The sequence below is a fragment of the Xenopus laevis genome, chromosome 6S (genome assembly GCF_017654675.1).
Source record: "Xenopus laevis strain J_2021 chromosome 6S, Xenopus_laevis_v10.1, whole genome shotgun sequence".
Lineage (NCBI taxonomy): Eukaryota > Metazoa > Chordata > Amphibia > Anura > Pipidae > Xenopus > Xenopus laevis.
The window spans coordinates 35,824,758-35,845,679 of NC_054382.1; the positions used below are offsets into that span (position 1 = coordinate 35,824,758).

General features: G+C 39.2%; 1 protein-coding gene across 1 annotated transcript in view; it reads right to left on the minus strand.

Moving 5' to 3' along the window:
* Nucleotides 1-16,175, minus strand: part of LOC108719684 (probable serine carboxypeptidase CPVL) — a 28,745-nt gene extending 12,570 nt beyond the window's left edge. The window contains exons 1-2 of the mRNA XM_041567510.1: nt 16,109-16,175; nt 9,616-9,731 (exon numbers count right to left, since the gene is read on the minus strand). Coding sequence (XP_041423444.1) covers nt 9,616-9,630 — 15 coding nt within the window. The 5' untranslated portion in view covers nt 9,631-9,731; nt 16,109-16,175. The remainder of the gene's footprint in view (nt 1-9,615; nt 9,732-16,108) is intronic.
* Nucleotides 16,176-20,922: the final 4,747 nt, after the last annotated feature.

Sequence of the window (20,922 nt, forward strand, 5' to 3'; positions counted from 1 at the left end):
TAAAGTAAAACATTTCTGGACAAAGAAAAGGGGAGCTCTGTTTCCAGAGAGAAACAATCATTAAAAATAAAAGGCTAACGAGACCCAAGACAGTATAGACACGATAATAAATAGATCATAATGTTTAAGCAGAAGTTTGGTCACAAGCCCAGACTTCACTTGGAGAACCAAAGGCTAAAAACCTGATACATATACTGTATAATATAATAAATAGTGATTTTTGCCAAGATTTTATTGTTAAACAGACAGCCAGCCAAAAAAGAAACCAGGTAACTGACAGATGGTAGGTAGACATACAGAACTTTACAGCAGAAAAAAAACATCAGTTAGTTCTTTCAGTGAGTCTGCTAAATGCTTAACTGGGCTTTTGCTTAAGGGTTAGTTCACACGAGGTGATTTGGGGAGATTTTGTTGCAGCCTATCACCTTGAAAAATGAAAAGTAGCCAGCGTTTTTTGGGACTTTCAACTATTTTTTGAGGAACTCCTATCTATCCTATTGCACTTCGCCTGTTCCGAGGTGGCGAAGGCAAGTCTGGCGCAAGAGGTAACGTTCAGTAAAATCCGCATCTTAGTGAATTTACATAGTTACGTCCATTCGCCAGATCGCAACTTCGCCAGGCGTAAGGGAACGAATTACCGCTAGAATCTCTATCTCCTTCTCTAGCGAAGTTATGACTGCGTCCGTTAGTAAATCTGTGAAATGACGTCACTCTGGTGAATTTTTGCTAACGTTAGTCCCTTCAACCTTTGGTAAATCTGCCCCTGGGTGCATAAATAATTACACTAGATGCATAAATTATTTGGCATAATGAAGAAAAAAAACATTATTTTATTTTATAAAGTGAAAGATGTTTCCTCCCCCCCCAACTCCACTTTCAACCATACTTTCCATGTATTTATGCAGCAGGTCATCATGGCACCTGGAAGCATAACAAAGGTCATTTTCTAGAAATCTGTGTACATTTATTGCAATTCCAGAATAAAATGTAGCATTTAATAGTACTGGGCTCAACCGCCCAGTGCAGTTTTCTATAGCAAGCAGTCAGCAAAAAGCTTTGATCGGTCTACTAAAAATGGAATAACAAACAAAAGTGATTTGTTGCTCTGGGTTACTGCACTGGGGCCAATTGATGCTGGAATAATGTTGAGTTATGGTAGTGCTTATTTAATAAAATGTAATGCTTAGGTTTGGCCAAAACATTATTCATACTATGATGACTTAAATATGCCAACTTAAACTTACATTAAAGGGATACTGTCATGGGGAAAAAAAAAATTCAAAATGAAACAGTTAATAGTGCTGCTCCATTAACCCCCTGTTCCAGACAGAATCACTCCCAGCTCCCTTTTGGCAGCTGCTGGCACAGGTACATATTTGTGGGCAATATCTTGGCTGCTACTTGCACAGGTAAACAGATGATATGATGGATATTTGGCTGCTGCTGGCACAAGTACATATATGGAGGCAATAGTGTGTATTTTTTGGCTGATGCTGGCACAGGTACAGATTGTGAGCAATATAAGGAATTGGCTGCTGCTGGCTCAGGTACATGGGGCAATATGGTGGCTGCTGGCACAGGTACACAGATGTTTGAAGGCAATATGATGGATTTTTGGCTACTGCCAGAACAGATGCAAATTGGGGCAATATGATGGATTCTTTTGGTTGCCGCTGGCATAGGTAAATATTGGGGGTAAAAATATGATGTATGTTTTGGCTTATGCTGGCACTGCTCTAAGGCATAGAGGAGGGGCAGACAATATTTGATTGACAGCTGTGATTTTTAATTGAGCTTACAACAGCTATGAACGCTTTAATAAAAAATAGAAATTGGATTTCATGGACTTTTATTATACAGCTTTTTGGGTGACAGGTCTAATTTAAAATCAAGTCTAGGGAAGATGGCCCTTCTGTTATTCTTAGCTTTCAGGATAACAGATCCCATACCTGTATATAGTCCTTTGTGCAAGGAGCAGTACAGGTATGGGATCTGTTATCAGAACACCTGTTATCCAGAAAGCTCCGAATTACGGAAAAGGCCATCTCCCATGAACTACATCATAATTAAATAATCCAAATTTTTAAAAATTATTTCCTTTTTCTCTGTAATAATAATATAGTACCTTCAACTTGATCCAAACTAAGATATATTTAATCCTTATTGGAAGCAGAACCAGCCTGTTGGTTGTATTTAATGCTCTCATGATTTTCTGGTCGACTTAAGGTATGAAGATCCAAATTACAAAAACATCTGTTATCCAGAAGATCCCAGGTCCCAAGCATTCAGGATAACAGGTCCTAAATCTGTACAAAGCATTGCAACCATGTGATTTTATTTTGTAGAATAGTTCCAAGAGCATGTATAAGGTAGACAAGACAATTTTAGACTCTCTCTCTTCGTATAGACTATGCAAAATCCTGAACTGATCCCACATGAATTCTGACTAAAGTTAACTCTGGAACCCCTTAACATTTTGTGCATTGTCCAATACGGTTGACTGATGATGTTGATGGGTATGTGCATGGGATTACTAATCAATCTTTAAATCAGGCCCATGGATCAAGTGATCCATGGAATCAGTCATACCAGTTAATCCATAAGTGTGCCTACTTTGGAACTTTTTTTTATATTTAGGCTAATTGGTTGGTTTATTGTGCAAAGACCCAGAATGTGGCCAGTTTAACCTATTATTTCCTATAAGTACTATTTTAGTAACAAACTGGAGCAATTTCTAATTCTGTATTTCTGACGATTTTGCAAGCAAGAATCCGAAGTGCACATGCACAGATCATTTTATTGATATCAACAGAATCTTTGGCTTCAGGAGAGGTTGTGTCTATGTGCATCTTGTCACTTACATTGACATCACTTGCGGGCACACACCACATATCCCCCTGTAAGTTGTTAACTCTGCTCTTTTATTGAAAGCTCAACAGGCCAGGGACTTAGACGGCCATACACGCACCAATATTATCGTACAAAGTGCATTTTCGTACGATATTTAGTTCAAGTATGGTGGAAGACAAGCTGACTGATATTGGCAGAAGGCTTGGATATCAGTCTGCTCGTTGATCGGCTCAGGGGGAAAATTTTGATTGGGTGCCGTTGAAGGCACCCGAAAAACAGACATTGGAAAGTGCTGAATCGGTAGATACAGGTAGAATTCTATTGTTTCTACCTGTATATCTGACAATGCAGCTCTACTATCTACTACCTAGCTCTAGACTACCTAGAGCTATTACTCAATTTTATGCTATCGTATTTTAAAAATATACAGATCATGTTAATAAATAATAGAGATCTAGAACAAAATGAGAACAATCTTTCAAACAGGCAAGACTAACACTGCAAGCACTACCAGAAACAAATCTGTAGAATCTACAAGCCCCCTGCCATAGTGATATAATTGTATACTCCTCTCATACATTGAAAAATAATATGAACAGTAAATTGCTGTGCTAAAATCTGAAGTTAGAATGCTTTACAAAAAAACTATTTAAACCTGTATAAATCTTGTGCAACATCATTCTGATCCTTTGCAAAAAACCCTGTCATTATCTGTGAAGCTGAAGCTAATCCCAACATAAAAAAACAATAACCAAATGACATAAATGTGTTAACAAGTAGCCAAAGTAACATGACATACTCTGGATTGAGTTTCAGCTTTCATTATGTGACGTAAAGGCAACAGACTTACAGGTCCCGGCTGACCAGCTATGATTTGGGTTTATAGTTGAATTCTAAAAGCCAATGACTCAAAAACTGGAAAACACATGCGCATATTAAATGCAGATGAAGTAATTCTTTGGAAAATCCACAATATCCACAAGGCAACAATGTGGAAAGCCCATTTAATGTTCTTTTAACTGCAGTTATTTACTTTGAGGTGATAAGAAATACGGCATGAAAAAACACACTTGCTGTATGCCTATGCACAAATTATATGATTACACATTCTTTACAGACAAAAACACTTATAAGTTAATCTTCAGTATTACATTTAGCAGTCTGTTTCTCTTAATGCAGGAGTAAGAATTTGATTTAATATGTACATGATAAATACAAGTTCCTCTCTGATGGTGGTTTTGATTCTATCTAATCTCTTGGTCGTATTAAACCCATTTCAAGGCCTAGAAAATATTATACTACTTAAGACAGGATATTCAGATTGTTTGGCAAATACAAAGACATTACATATTTTTATATATTTACTAGTAAAGGAATCCCAAGACAGCAGGCAATGTTTCCAACTGTAAATGGAATGAATACATGTATTCTCAATACTTGGGACCTGGTATTTTCCATAATTTGGATCATCATACCTTCAGTTTCCTAAAAATGATTTAAACATTAAATCCAATATGACAGTTTTGCTTGGCATACAGAATTATGCACCTTAATTAAGTCAAGTACAAGGTACTTTTTTGTTATTACAGAAAGGAATAATGAAAAAAATAAGAATGATTGGCCTAAAAGGAAGTCTATGGAAGATGGTCTTCCCATGATTCAGAGCTTTCTGGATATTAGGTTTCTGGAGAAGATATTCCATGCCTGTATCATTCTTGTGGTTTGGGTGAAATTTATTTAGGCCCTTTAGAGGTTATAGTAATTGCCCATAAATACTACTGTTAAAGGAACAGTGTAGAAATAAAAACTGGGTAAATAGGTTGTGCAAAAATAAAAAATGTTTTCAATATAGTTAGGCAGAAATGTAATTTATAAAAGCTGGAGTGACTGGATGAATAACATAACAGACAGAACACTACTTCCTGCTTTTCAGCTCTCTTGGTTTCCACTGAAACAATCAGTGACTTGAGGGGGGCACATGGGTCATGACTATTTGCTTTTGAATCTGACCTGCATGCTAAGGATCAATTGCAAACTCCCTGTTTCCCCACATTTTATTTTTACACTAAACTGTTCCTTTCATGGAAAGTGAATGCACTGGGGTGGAAGTTCCCCAATCAACAGAGCAGTAGCTGTGACCAAACAGTTGCATATTAAGAAACAAACAAACACTGGCCACTGGCCTAAGGCATCTGAAGGCATCTTAATGGCCCAGGACCTACAAACAGGCCTGCCATACTGAAATCTGGTTAAACAGAAAAAAAAATGGTTGGGATATCAATGAGCAAGTTTAACAGGACAAACAGGGACATTTAAGATACTCTATGTTTGGTCTTGGCAAGGTAGATTGTTGTTGCTGCGCCCTGGTAATTTAACTAAGGATTTAGGAAGCTGGATTGTGTACTGTTAATTTAATTATCTACCTCACAAGGATCAAACATGGAGTAGCTTTAGTTTCCCTATTTAGCTTATGTAGCAGCCCTATTTATTGAACTTATGTTGAACAAGTAGGCATACTGCCCCTTAAAGGGCATGTAAAGGCAAACAAATAAAATCCTATTTTTACTTTCTTTAATGAAAAAGAAACCTATCTCCAATATTAAAAAATGTGTACCGTTTTTATAAGAAACCTGACTGTATGCAGTGAAATTCCCCCTTAATTTACTGCTCTGGATAGGAATTGTCAGATGGTCAGTGGCGTAACTACCGGGGGAGCAGGCGGTGCAGTTGCACCACGGCCCGCTCCCCTCGGGGCCCGCCCAGAATTTTCCGCCTCCACTGACTTTTTTTTAGTTTTTTTTTTTTACAATGTTTTTTTTGACTGGGTGGGCGGGCTTGCGGGCTCCCTCCATCCCTCATCCAATCCACTTTGCACCACCACCCCCCTAACCGTTGAAGTGGTGAGGGAAAGGAGATCGGAAGCTTCTTGAAGCTGGGCCTGCAGGGTACAGTGGAGCACAACCTTAAACCCGCGCTGGAACAGCTACGGGCAGAGAACGAGAAGCTGAAAAACTGCATCTTGCACCTACAGCGGAGGCAGAGCCTGAGGGAGGAGCCGGAGAGGGCCAGGCCCGGGCAGGGCGGAAGGGAGTGCGGGGCGGGCTCTAGTACTGAGCGTGAAGGAACAACACAAGCAGCAGAACCGTGAAGGGAAAGAGAAGCGTTAGGTGACTATAGGGGAGGTAAGACTGGCCCGGGGTTATTGCAGCTTCCTTGTAAAGGGACATATTGCTCCTGTACTATCTCTGTCCATCTCCATATCCCCCCATGAGACTCCAATGACACGCCATGGATTAGCTACTCGCTGGCTCACATATAAGCAATCAAATGAACTACATCTCCCAGCATCCCTCACACTGCTGCGATTTGCAGCTTGATAATTCCATTTGGATAGGTTTGCTAAATGGCTATGCAGTAGGTTTTTACCATTGGATACAAACACATTTTTAACCAGCTACATGTATCAACTGTAATTTGCCATGTACCAGATTAGTTAATGGCTTGGGTTACAAAATCCTGGGAATAGAGTGTGACTGTGAAATAGTAGGGAAAGATGATGCTTATAGTAACAGTGGAATAATAGTCTCTGGGAAGGGAGTGTGACTGTGGGATAGCAGGTATAGTAAGGAGAAATGGTGCCTATAGTAACAGTGGAATAATAGTCTCTGGGAAGGGAGTGTGACTGTGGGATAGCAGGTATAGTAAGGAGAAATGGTGCCTATAGTGACAGTGGGATAATAGTCTCTGGGAAGGGAGTGTGACTGTGGGATAGCAGGTATAGTAGGGAGAGATGGTGTCTATAGTAACAGTGGGATAATAGTCTGTGGGAAGGGAGTGTGACTGTGGGATAGCAGGTATAGTAGGGAGAGATGGTGCCTATAGTAACAGTGGATAATAGTCTCTGGGAAGGGAGTGTGACTGTGGGATAGCAGGTATAGTAGGGAGAGATGGTGTCTATAGTAACAGTGGATAATAGTCTCTGGGAAGGGAGTGTGACTGTGGGATAGCAGGTATAGTAGGGAGAGATGGTGTCTATAGTAACAGTGGATAATAGTCTCTGGGAAGGGAGTGTGACTGTGGGATAGCAGGTATAGTAGGGAGAGATGGTGCCTCTGAGATGGTCCTCTGAGCAATGCCACAAAGTCCATCTTTACAGAGCAGGCCTCCATAGACTGGAGCTGACCGAGCGCCTGCAACGATAATCCTCGCCCTACTACTTGCTCTCCCAACACGGTAATGCTGTATTCCAGCACAATGCGTGGGGGGGGCCCAGTTTTAAATATTACGTACCAGGGCCCTTAAAGGTCTAGTTACGCCACTGCAGATGGTCCCTAACTGCTGAGCAGGGAAATAATCATAATTATGAACCAACCATGCAGAACTCAAGCAGCTTTGTTTATGACAAACCCTAAGCATGTGCATAGTCTTAGTCTTGCAAAGATGTTTAACAAAGTTACAAGATGGTGACCCCCTGTAGCCAACTTTGAAAGCATAAATCATTTGTTTGATTAGGCTTGTGGTGCAGTAAGTTCATGTTTATATTTAGTATACAAAATACAGCATTTCTAGCCTCATTCTATTTTAGACTTAACATGTCCTTTAAAGGGGTTGTTCATCCTCCAAACACTATAGATGAAGTATGCAGAAAAAGTGCTTAATAAGAAACTTAATCACCACTAGTTTCCGGACTTCAGCTCTTAAGGCACTGTCAATTTAGTTAAATCCAGACAGACCCCTGTCTAAAGTCCTGATGATCCAGGAGACAGCTACCCAACAACCCCCTGCAATGGAGACCACCATGGATGTTTTCACAAGAGCATCCTATTCAACTGACAAATCTTGACTGAACCTCCTTATGAATAAAAGGAGTGTAGAGAGACTAGAATTTGCAGCAAACAGATGAAACTCAGATGTCAAATGCTAATGATGTATTGTGAGCATAGAAAACATTATCCATTAGTCACCTTTCTATAACGTCTGTATTTAAGTTTGTGGAATGGACAGTGTGGCTCTTGTAAAAGGTGCAGAATTTCCATGTGCATAACTTTGAATTGAGTCATGTGTGAATTATTCCCTTGTCTGAATTAAACTATAATTAAATTATATAATTTCCTCATGATTTTCTTTTTTAACATTAAAAAAAAGGCACTGGTAGTACATACAGGAAAGGTTTTGTTTTACCATTCTGCAGGGAAATTTTAAAATTGTCATTCATTAAGAAAAGTAAAGTACCCAATAAGAAAGGACATTAGGTAGTGCGCCATGAAAAGAAAAGGATTACTCCAAAAAAAGGAATTTTTTTATTACTGCATTAAATGAGAAGGAAAGACAGCTGTTGCTCCTTTTAGCAGGAGGCTGTGCCATCCTGGGAACTTCTGAGCAAGCACCACGGAACGATTATCTTCCTCCTCCATGCACTTCTTCAGTGAATGTGATCGTTAAGAAGTACTCAAAGGCCAGTGCAGATTTCTGTCAACAGGTATGTCATTATAATCACTGGGGGTGCCTAATATCTCTCCCTTATTGATGATCACCTTAACTTCCTCTGCTTAATCAGCCAATTTAGGGCCAAGCCAAACAGTCAAAAACTTTATTTTCCTTTAATAAAATATTACTAATGTTTTGCCTTGATAAAGCGTATGCGAAACGGGCGTCGGCGAGCCTTCAAACCCTTTTTTTTAAAAAAAGCTTATTATTGAAATCTTACCTTTTTAAACTTTAATTGAATCTCGGATCCAGAGAAATTTAATGAAATTGTAGCGCTACTAGCGCAGCATTCATTCCTTTTATTCTCTTTTATCTCTAAAGGTGGCCATAGACACACAGATCCTATCGTACGAATCGAGGATTCGTACGATTTTCGGATCGTGTGTGGCGTGTGCCGACATCTTTCGTCCGGCGGAGATCGGTCGTTTGGTCGATCGGTCAGGTTTGATTTTGACCCGACCGATCCCGTCGGAGCCCACGGCACATCGTAATCGAATCGTTCGGCCATAATCAAATTACCCCCGATATAGCCATGTTTGTTAATGGCATATCGGGGAAAGATCCGGTCGTTTGGCGATGTGGCCAAACGAGCGGATCTTTGCATCTATGGCCACCTTAAGGCACTGAGGATTTGTTGGTTTTATAGCAAAGTTAGCTCTTTTACAAGACCACAGTCCTCAGTGTTCTGCCTTTCTCCCACGTGTGGTGTCCCACTGCTTAGAACAACGCAGCCAGTTTCTTCAGGACAACTCCACTTCTTTACTATTTTCTAATTTCTAAGTTTTATTCATGAATTGCTGACGCTTTATTTTTATTTGTTTGATACCATGAACTCACTTTAAAATTATAACTACAGCACTAGCACCTTATTTAATTCATATAAGAACCATGAACTTTTAGATTATTTATCAATTGTGTGTAGATACATTTTATTGAAAGTCACAGCACCTAATTTATAGCACTTAAGCACTTTAATCATTTTAATTACTTGTATATAACACAATCGATTGAAATACCATTAATTGTATGTTGGTGTTAAATTGATTGAGAACTAAGCATATGATTATAATAGCACTAAGCACTTATATAATTAGACCTCAATTAATTTTAGTAAGGTAGTGTGGAGTTTTACTGCTTTTTCTTGTTTTTAATATCCTTATTCTGGTTTATATACCTCTACACAGCCTGAAATTGGGTAAGTGAGTGAACATTAATTACAAGTGAGCTATATTTTTGTTTGTAACAAAATAATAGTAATAACTTAAACACTCCACTTACATGTAAGATTCTCATTCACAATGTAAGGTCCATGCTCCACAAAAAAGGCCAAACATTGAAGTTCCAATTGGTCCTCCCTGCAACCAAAGTAAGACAGGGACATCCTCTGGACTGACCTATAACATAAAGATATGGAAGCCTCAACATCTTATTAAACTTCACCAGTTGCTCAGCCACCATTGCAAGTTGTCCCATGGTATCTGCAACCTAAACTACAATGTACCATCACGCAATCGTTTTACAAAGTGTAATGGTCTTATGCATACCTACACAGCAGTACAGGTGCATGTGTCAAATTCAGTAGTGGAAGGAGAAAAAAAAGATGGTCAGCAAGAGAACTGGACAATAAGTTGTAGGGCAACACAATAGCCATGTATAAGATACACTAGACTGGTGGTTTACAAATTGAGGCCCTGGAGCAAGTCTGAAATGCCTTTGGGGTCATATATAGGGAGAATGCCTGTTTGCTCTCCTAGATAGACCTAAAAGCCCAGTTTGCTGTTTAGTGAGGATGAGATGTTAAGAGAACATTAAATAGCTGTCCTATTCTTGGAAGTTCGGCTAGGTGACTGATACTTTAATGTTTAGAAATCATTGAAATTTTGTTCTGTGCTAAGGGGGGGGCATGAACAATAATGTGACCTCAAAGGAGGACAAACTCAAGGATAAAATATATTTATGCGAATGCGTATCTTTTAAAGGACAAGGAAAGGTAAAATTTTACTGTGGGGTGGCAAGCTGTCAGGCACCTACATTGATTCTCGTCAAGCAGGTGCTTCTATTTTAAAAAAAAAAGAAGCCCACACACAAAAGAGAAGCCTGGGGTAACAGGTAAGCGACTATAATCACTGGAGGGTGCATAACAAATTTCCCCCCAGTTATTTTACCTTTCACTTGCTTAATTTGGTTGGTATTTTGTGTGCAATTTACAGTAGGTGTCTAGAACTACTACAACAACAAGTTTTAAAGGCTCTAACTTAACTTGCAGAGGGCTGAAGATCAGGCATGTCAGCCCTTTTATTTAAGATCTCTATTTAAGACTATTAAAACGAGGCCATGTTTAATCAGGCCTTCAGAATGGCTTTACATTAGTTTATAAAAACTCTAATAGGAGCCTGTTGTTCAATTACGGTTTCCATGTAAATTATAGATTTAGAAACACAAAAATATTTTTTTTGGTAGGTATGCAGTGTAATATATAGTCAATAATGTGACCTTGCCCTAAATAGGATTCCATTGATGTGCAAAAATCACAGATGCCACTTAAAGAAATTAGTTTTTTTTCCAAATTATAAATAATTTCTGTAAAAAAAACAAAAACAATTTCCTCCCTAAATGCAAGTGACATTGATATTAAGCTATGAGTCACTTGGGCATTGCACATGCCCAAGAAAGTCTAAAAATACAGTTCCTTAACGCTTATAAAGAAAGAAAAAGACATTCGAAAATTTGCATTGGCAAGCAGCGCCCTCTGCTGTTTACTAAACCATATAGCCCAAATAATTTACAGCAATGATATTGCATCTGTTCAGGTTAGCTTAAACTTAGTACAAGCACATAAAACACACTGCTGTACTTCAGCCATAATTAGCTAGATATCAAGGAGAGTACACATGCTCTGGGCCCCACTGTTTGACAATCATTGATTTAGAACTAGAGATGTCGCGAACTGTTCGCCGCGCGAACATCGGGTGTTCGCGCTCGCCGGAAGTTCGCGAACGTCGTGCGACGTTCGCCATTTTGGGTTCGCCATTGTTGGCGCTTTTTTTTTGCCCTCTCACCCCAGACCAGCAGGTACATGGCAGCCAATCAGGAAGCTCTCCCCTGGACCACTCCCCTTCCCTATAAAAACCGAAGCCCTGCAGCGTTTTTTCACTCTGCCTGTGTGTGCTGAAGAGATAGTGTAGGGAGAGAGCTGCTGCCTGTTAGTGATTTCAGGGACAGTTGAAAGTTTGCTGGCTAGTAATCGTTTTGATACTGCTCTGTTATTGGAGGGACAGAAGTCTGCAGGGGTTTGAGGGACATTTAAGCTTAGGTAGCTTTGCTGGCTAGTAATCTACCTTCTACTGCAGTGCTCTGTATGTAGCTGCTGTGGGCAGCTGTCCTGCTTCTGATCTCATCTGCTGACTGCTGCAATAACAGTAGTCCTTGTAAGGACTGCTTTTATTTATTTTTTTGTTGTTTTACTACTACTACTACTACTACTATAAGAGCCCAGTGCTATTAGTCTAGCAGTGTTGGGGAGTGGGACTGGTGTGCTAATCTGCTGCTCCTAGTAGTTCAGCAGCACCAACTTTAATTTTTTTTTTTTAATATTCATTTTTTTTTATTTTACTTTTTTTTATTTTACTACCGCTGTAGTAGTGTATAAGTTGACCTTTTAGGCATTATTTGCCCTGTAGGCATTTTTTGCCCAGTGTGTTATTCAACCAACTGCCATCTAGCTGTGTGACCTTGTTCACATTCTGTCTAAATATCCATAATATTACCGTCTCCAGAAAAAACACCGGAGTGACTTTTTTCAAGCAGCCATAATATATTTTACGTAATCCGTATCCACCGCTGTAGTAGTGTATACGTTGACCTTGTAGGCATTATTTGCACAGTGTTTTCTTCAACCCGCCATCTAGCTGTGTGAGCTTGTTCACATTTTGTCTAAATATTGATAATATTATCGTCTCTAGAAAAACCACTTGAGTTACTTTTTTTCAAGCAGCATTCATATATTTTACGTAATCCGTATCCACCGCTGTAGTAGTGTATACGTTGACCTTGTAGGCATTATTTGCACAGTGTTTTCTTCAACCCGCCATCTAGCTGTGTGAGCTTGTTCACATTTTGTCTAAATATTGATAATATTATCGTCTCTAGAAAAACCACTTGAGTTACTTTTTTTCAAGCAGCATTCATATATTTTACGTAATCCGTATCCACCGCTGTAGTAGTGTATACGTTGACCTTGTAGGCATTGTTTGCCCAGTTTTTTTGGCCGCAGCCACTGAAGCACAGAGGCCAGAAAAAATATGCCATATAAATGCTGAAAATAGTCATTTTTTGCCATACGTTGACTCAACGTATATGGCAAAAAATGACTATTTTCAGCATTTATATGGCATATTTTTTCTGGCAACTGTGCTTCAGTGGCTGCGACCAAAAAAACTGGGCAAACAATGCCTACAAGGTCAACGTATGGCAAAAAATGACTATTTCCAGCATTTATATGGCATATTTTTTCTGGCAACTGTGCTTCAGTGGCTGCAACCAAAAAAATTTATATTTTCAGCATTTATATGGCATAATTTTTCTGGCAACTGTGCTTCAGTGGCTGCGACCAAAAAAATGACTATTTTCAGCATTTATATGGCATATTTTTTCTGGCAACTGTGCTTCAGTGGCTGCAACCAAAAAAACTGGGCAAACAATGTCTACAAGGTCAACGTATGGCGAAAAATTACTATTTTCAGCATTTATATGGCATATTTTTTCTGGCAACTGTGCTTCAGTGGCTGCGTCCAAAAAAACTGGGCAAACAATGCCTACAAGGTCAACGTATGGCAGTTGTTTAAAGAGAACAGTAGATTACTAGCCAGCAAAGCTACCTAAGATAAAATGTCCCTCAAATCCCTGCAGACTTCTGTCCCTCCAATACAGAGCAGTATCAAGCAGATTACTAGCCAGCAAACTTACTATCATCTGTCCCTGAAATCACTAACAGCTCTCCCCCTACACTATCTCTTCCAAGCACACACAGGCAGATTTTTCAGATACATTTTTGCCCTTGATCCCCCTCTGGCATGCCACTGTCCAGGTCGTTGCACCCTTTAAACAACTTTAAAATCATTTTTCTGGCCAGAAATGTCTTTTTTAGATGTTAAAGTTCGCCTTCCCATTGAAGTCTATGGGGTTCGCGAACCGTTCGCGAACCGCTCGCGTTTTTGCGCAAGTTCGCGAATATGTTCGCGAACTTTTTTTCCGACGTTCGCTACATCCCTATTTAGAACTTACATAACTGATTATCCATTTAACCATGCTACAAATCTATAGAATCCAGCATCATGGGACATATTTATGGTACAATTGCATTCAGCATATTTAAGTTTCTGCTTGGATTATGTATTTTTCTTTAAAGTGTACCACTCATTGGACCAAATGATTATGCATTTATAATACACAAAAGCTATGAATATCTTGTAAATTATATCCTTATAAACAGTGAGTTCTGATGTCATCAGTTATAAACGGTGAGTTCTGATGTCATTTCTGTCACATGACTCTCTGGAATTTGTGTATTATAATAAATAAAGTACCCCCAGTTGCAAAATATGAGGATATTAGAAGTAACCTCGGAGTTCCATGGCCTTCAGCCTCGTGTTTTCATATGGTCATGAAACTCCTCGGTAACTTATAATATCCTTATAATTTACAACCGGGGGTACTTTATTCACTATATAAAGCACCAAAATACTCTGTTTTGTGTCCATGTTAGGTAATGATTTCCAAAAAAAAGTTATCACTAATAACGAACAAACTGTAGAATATATTGGTGCTTTACAAATACAAAAAATGGTCTAATGAGTGGCACACCTTAAAAAATGTCCCAAAAAACAAAAAAATGCCAATGCCAAAATGTCCATGTGTACAAGTACTTAAAGGGCATTTATCATAGTAAAATTATTTTCCCCAGAGGTGGTGCAGGCTCCATTAGCCTGCACCTCCAGTAGGGTAAACAATTTTCTTATGATAGGTACTTTTTAATATATTATTCTTTATTTATATAGTACAGAGGCCCCATGAGGCCCTAATTCATATACAATTTCAATAAATATTGGAGAAACAAGTCAACCTCTAAACATTTTAGGGGCCTGAAAAATAATTTGCTGTGGGGCCCAGTAATATCTAGTTACAGGTACAGATATATTCCAGAGTCCTTTACACACAGTATACACTGCATTGACATCAATCTGTGGCCATGTATAATTCAGTGAGAACTACTGTCTGGGACATAACCCACTGTCAAATCCTTGGGTTGGGGGAACACTACCTAATCCTTGGGTTGGGGGGGAACTGCCTAAAGAAGGGGTGCCCAGGACGTCAATCGCGGTCTACCAGTAGATCGCGTTAATGTTCCTGGTAGACCGCAATCTGGGGCCCGGGGTCACTGACTTGAAGAGATTAGCAGCACAGAGGGAGGGGCACGAGTGACATGAAGGGAAGAGAGGGGAGACGAGCAGCACAAAGAGAAGGGAAGGGAGAAGAGCGGCACGAAGGTAAGAGAGGGGAGACAAGCGGCATAAAGGGAAGGGAAAAGAGCGGCACAAATAGAAGGGAAGGGAGAATAGAGGCATGAAGGGAAGAGAGGGGAGACAAGTGGCACAAAGAGAAGGGAAGGGAGAAGAGCGGCACAAAAGGAAGAGAAGGGAGACGAGCAGCACAAAGGGAAGAGAGGGGAGACAAGCAGGACAAAGAGAAGGGAAGGGAGATGAGCGGCACAAAAGGAAGAGAGGGGAGGCGAGCGGCACAAAGGGAAGGAAAGGGAGAAGGGTGGCACAAAGGGAAGGGAAGGGAGAAGAGCAGCACAAAGGGAAGAGAGGGGAGACGAGCGGCTCAAAGGGAAGGGAGAAGTCTGGCACATAGGGAAGAGAGGAGAGATGAGCGGCACAAAGAGAAGGGAAGGGAGAAGACGGGCGTGAAGGGAAGATAGGGGAGACGAGCGGCACAAAGAGAAGGGGAGGGAGAAGACCGGCACAAACGGAAGAGAGGGGAGATGAGCAGCACAAAGGGAAGGGAGAAGAGTGGCACAAAGGGGAGACGAGCGACATAAAGGGAAGGGAGAAGAGCGGCACAAACGGAAGGGAAGGGAGAAGAGCGCCACAAAGGGAAGAAAGGGGAGAAGAGCAGCACAAAGGGAAGGGAGAACAGTGGCACAAAGGGAAGGAAAGGAAGAAGAACGAAGGGAAGAGAGGTAAGACGAGCAGCACAAAGGGAAGGGAGAAGAGTAGCACAAAGAGAAGGGAAGGGAAAAGAGCGGCACAAAGGGAAGGGAGGGGAGATGAGCGGCACAAAGAGAAGGGAAGGGCGAAGATCAGCACGAAGTAAAGAGGGAGAAGAGTGGCACAAAGAGAAGGCAGGGAGACGAGCAGCACAGTAGGGCAGGGAGACAAGAACAGCATGAAGGAAGGGCTGCAGGCACAGAGGGGAAGGACATGGTAGGGAGGGGAAGGGAGGGCTGACAGCAGGGAAAGTTGAGAGCAGCAAGCACAGGGAAGGGAGTTTGTTTAAACTTTCATAACCTGCCAAATTTTGTAAAATAAACATGGTAATTAGGGGGTGTGGTCAAAAATGGGCCTGGTCAAAGATTTTTGCTACGCATTATCAAGGTAGATCTCCTGATGGGGGCCAGGTGTCGAGAGTAGATCCCAGTGTAACAAAGTCTGGGCACCCCTGGCCTAGAGTTTTACATACATACACAAATAGACATAGTATGCATACATACTTGAGCAGGGGGGGAAAAAAGAACATATTGCTGTTATAAGTCTTGTTCACAGTGAGATAAGAGATATTCCTGGGTCCTCTCTTGTCCTGCTGGTTACTTTCACCCTGGAACAAGACAGACAAGTCATTAGATTGTTATGCTGGGCAGACAAATCTTACTTCTACAACTGTGCCAACTCTTATCAAAAGCTTTATATCACATTGTAGTCAAATAAATGGAAGCTAGACTCCAGAATGAGAGGCTTTAACTTTTATTAAAGGGGTAGTTCACCTTTTATGTTAACTTTTAGAAGCCCATTTATCAAAGGTAGAATTTCGAAGTCATGTGAATTTTTTTAAATTCTAATTTATTCACAATTTGAATGGGAGGTTATTTAAGAAAAAAATCGAATGTCTAATATTTTTAGACAAATAATACACCATTAGTGATGGGCGAATTTGCGCCGTTTCGCTTCACCATAAAATTCACGAAATTTGCGAGACGGCAAAAAATTAGCAAAACTGTGCCGGCATAGTTTTTGATGCCGGCGTCAGTTTTTTTGGCGAAAATGCGCCGGCGTCCATTTTTTTTTGACGCCGGCAAATCGTGCAAATTCTCCGCGAATTTGCGCCAGGAGAATAAATTCGCTATACACCATAGTGTATTTTTCAGTATAAATATTTGCTCCTCTAGATGAATGACAAGGTGGGTTAACTTAACATGTCCTGGTAACCCTAGTGCATACAGGGTACTCTACATGACATTTTTACATCACATGGGGGTCATTTGGTTAATTGTAGTTTGTCTGGTACAACCCATACTTCTTTTCTAAAGGAAGCCCTATTTGGTGCACATTGTTTCTTACAACCATAACATGTTCAAAATCCCTAGTAATGATAGGTAGTCATACTTATTGGAAGATAAATTATTTATTTTATCTTGTATAAGGCTGTGCAGATCTTTTGTTCATGTGAAATGCATTTTCTCTACTACAAACAAAAAATGCCTTAAATCTGCATCTTCTTTAAAAAATATTATTGTTATCAAAGTGAAAAGGATCAAAATTTGCACATTTACTCCAAAATGAACCTTAAATGCTTACATTACTATATTAATGTCAAATGTGAATCTGTAGAAATATTGGGAAAGTATGAATATTCCAGTGCACACTGTCCATATATAAATGAAGGGTGTTTAATGGGAACTATAATGATACCATATATGAAAGGGAAGTTTCCAAGCAGAGTTTCTACTAGAATCTCACATATACTGTAGCTACTGTGGTGCCTAATGATCCACTTTAACCCTTTAAACACAATATGCTATTGATTCAACAATTTTAGTTCCCTTTTTGATCTACTGTATTTTGTGATTCAGTTTATTTCTGGATTCTGGATAGCACTCCAAAGTAATATTTTCATTTGGTTAAATGGAGTGGAGTGAACACAGTGGAATGTGCACCCATTATAAAAAGGATCTGGTGTGGTGCTTTTGCAGCTATAATATTGTGGCTCAGTATATTGAAAATGTCTTTGTCAGGCTTAACAGGATCAAGCACAGAGAGGGACCCCCAAGTGCCTCACACAACACTAAGCACACCTTGAATCTTAAGCATATAGACGCTACTCGTTTCATATGAGTATTGACATGCAGTTAAGGGGTGTGCATATGGACACACATGGCTTGCCCATGGGCAATTCAACACAACGGGCACAGCATTTTCTATAAGTCTTTGGATCTCAGAGGGATTGATTAATTGTAGTTACCCAATATCAGGAGGGCCACCAATTACACGTGGCTATATTCAATGCATACATTCAGTTTCCACAAAAATATTAAGAGCAAGCCAGTCACATTATGAAAGATAAAGATGATTTTAGCTATGTTACTACTATACATTTGAATTAATTATTACATTTCTGTTTTAGTAACACTCTTAGACTTATGGAAACCTGTTTGATTCCTGAGATAAAGTATTTTTAACAAACTAACCTAGTTGTCTGCTTATGTCACATATATAATGCTAATGAGAAATTACAGGAAAATTCAGGATTAATATTGGCCCTGTGAATGAATGGGACATGTAGGCTTAACAATTCATATATCAATCTCAACCCTTTTCCCTAACAACAGTTCCAATTCAGTCTAAAACAAGTGGACACTGGAGGTGTCTTATGTTGTCACCTTTTCTTAAAAAACTACTGGTCTTCCTATTTTTTATTTTATTTCTTTATTTCCTTTTAATAAAAATGTCTTTAAGTATCATTTTGTAATTGACAGGCTGATAAAATATTAGCCAGGTGTTATTTGGACCTCCATGGGATTTTTATGACCCTCAGCCTTCCCTTGAGCTTCAAAGAGAGTACAATTCCATCATATTGACTAAACCTGGTCTCAGATGATGTATATTGCATACTTGGGGGGTTATTTACTAAACTCAGAATACAAAAATCACGAAAAATTTGTGTCTTTTTAAAAATTAAATAAATCTGACTTTTAAAAAATCCCTAATTTTACCAAATTTATTAAACCCTGAGGTTGAAAAAATGTTCCAAATCTGAAAATCCGGCATCTCAGACCTGTTGAGGTTGCATACAAGTCAATGGGAGAAGTCCCAATGATTTTTTGATGTGTGCTGGGTTTTGGGTAATACCCTGTAGTTTTCGTGTAAAAATTACGAAAAGATCGTGAAAATTGGATGAAAAAGTCAGAAATACTTGTGAAAGTCAGATTTTTTCCCGCAAAGTAAATTTTTGGGAAAATGTAATAGTTAATGTATAAAAAACCCGAGCGGATTTGATCTTTGTAGCAGAAAATATTGAGATAAATTCGGACTTTGATAAATAACCCCCTTGATGTGCACTCTGACAAACAGCACTAGAAAAATGGAAGAACTTTGTGAAGCCATTTCACTTTACCTTAAAGGGAACCCGTCACCCAAAAAAAATATTCCAAATTCTATTTTATCACATTAGTCAAGCAAAATGAACTTTAATTACACTATATAAATTATTTGAATTTTGTTTCCTTCAGTCTGGGAATTCATAATTATAGCAAGCAGGAAGCAGCCATTTTGTGGACAGTTTTATTAAGGCAAGCCTTGTATCATCTCAGAATCTTGTTTGTGCACCAGAATGGGGGACCTGATGTCCATTTCCTTGCCCTGGCTACACAATTAAACGGTAAAGAGAACGGGGGAATGTGTGGAGAGCAGTGACATCTAGGAAGTGCTGAATGGAAAGTGAAAGTAATTGTCTGCCCCGCCTCTATGCCACTGGCATAGAGGAGGGGCAGACAATATTTGATTGACAGCTGAGATTTTTAAATGAGCTTACAACAGCTATGAATGCTTTAATAAAAAATAGAAATTGGATTTCATGTTTAATTTAAAAAGGACTTTTATTATACAGATTTTTGTGTCTGGATGACAGGTCCACTTTAACTGTGGCCGCTGGGGAATTCCAAACAACTTGATTCTAAAAAGGCTATTCATTCTAACTACAATGAGCATCCAAGAAAGCATAATTTCAACAACACCTAATAAACTGAATTAAATCTTTCATATGCTTTTATGTCAAAAAAGAAATTCAAACAAGCATTTGGAATTGATTTCCTGCTGAGAACTTCCATGTTCTATATATGCTTTATGTTTAAATTCCTTTAGCCAGTTCTTGTACAAATCACCAAAGCAACTCTTCAAAAGAGCAGATTAAGATTGTCAATTTTTTAAGTCTCTTGGTTTAAAAGTCATGCATTTCCCATAAGTAAATCAGCTGGTTTATTTGGACTGCTCTTAAATGTCAAATGGTTTAATCAATTTTCAGAAACTCCACATGAAAGAATTTACAGACATATCCTTGCTGTCAGATCTGAGCAATTACTGTATAGTGGTAAATATGAAGAGGATTTTCTGTATATACAAATTACAGATGACTTGCATTTTAGAGTGAAACTCCAATACACCAACTCATATTCACAATCTATTAGATCTCGCTCCCCTGCAGCTGAACGCAGAAAAACGGAACGCAGGGGAGCGCAGCTTCAACCGCTCGTCAGTAAGAGCCCTCACAAATTGCATCTTCACATGAAAAACACATGGTTATCTTAATTTGTTTTCTCTGCCATAGAATCATATATATCATTTGAAGTTCTTAGCATTTGAACATACTAAGAACTTGGGAAAGTTTGAGATCAAAGTGGGCCTTCACCTCTAGAGATGTCAGTGGCTACACTCTATGCAGAACTATTATTCATTCAGTGTTGTTTTCCGACACATAGAATGCTCATCAGGTGGGAGCACAACTGTAGTTAACTAAAAAGGAAAAGGTATATATTGTGGTACTTGATAAACCAGCTCCTAATTCTTGCCCTGCTCAGGATTTGTGGCAGCTTTCACTCTCCAAAATTACATTCTTGGAACAACTTGCCCAGGGTTTGGTCTCTTCAGTTGACTTTATAGAGAGATCAGTTTTTGGAACCTCACTAATAGACTTCTCTTTCATCCTATCATTCATTTAAACATGTTTATGGATTTCATATTATGGGGCAGATTTACCAAGGGTCGAATTTCGAAGTACAAAAAACTTCGAAATTCTACCATCGTATTGAAAAACTTTGAATTTGAATATCAAATTCAAGTTTTTTCACCGAATTTGGCAATCCACCGATCGAATAAAAATCGTTTGATCGAACTATTAAATCGTTCTAATCGAACGATTCAACCGATTTTAGCGTACGATCGAAGGATTTATATTCGATGTGTAAAGACTTAGAAAAAGTTTGTAGAAGGTCCCCATAGGCTAACATAGCAATTCAGCAGGTTTCATTTGGTAAAG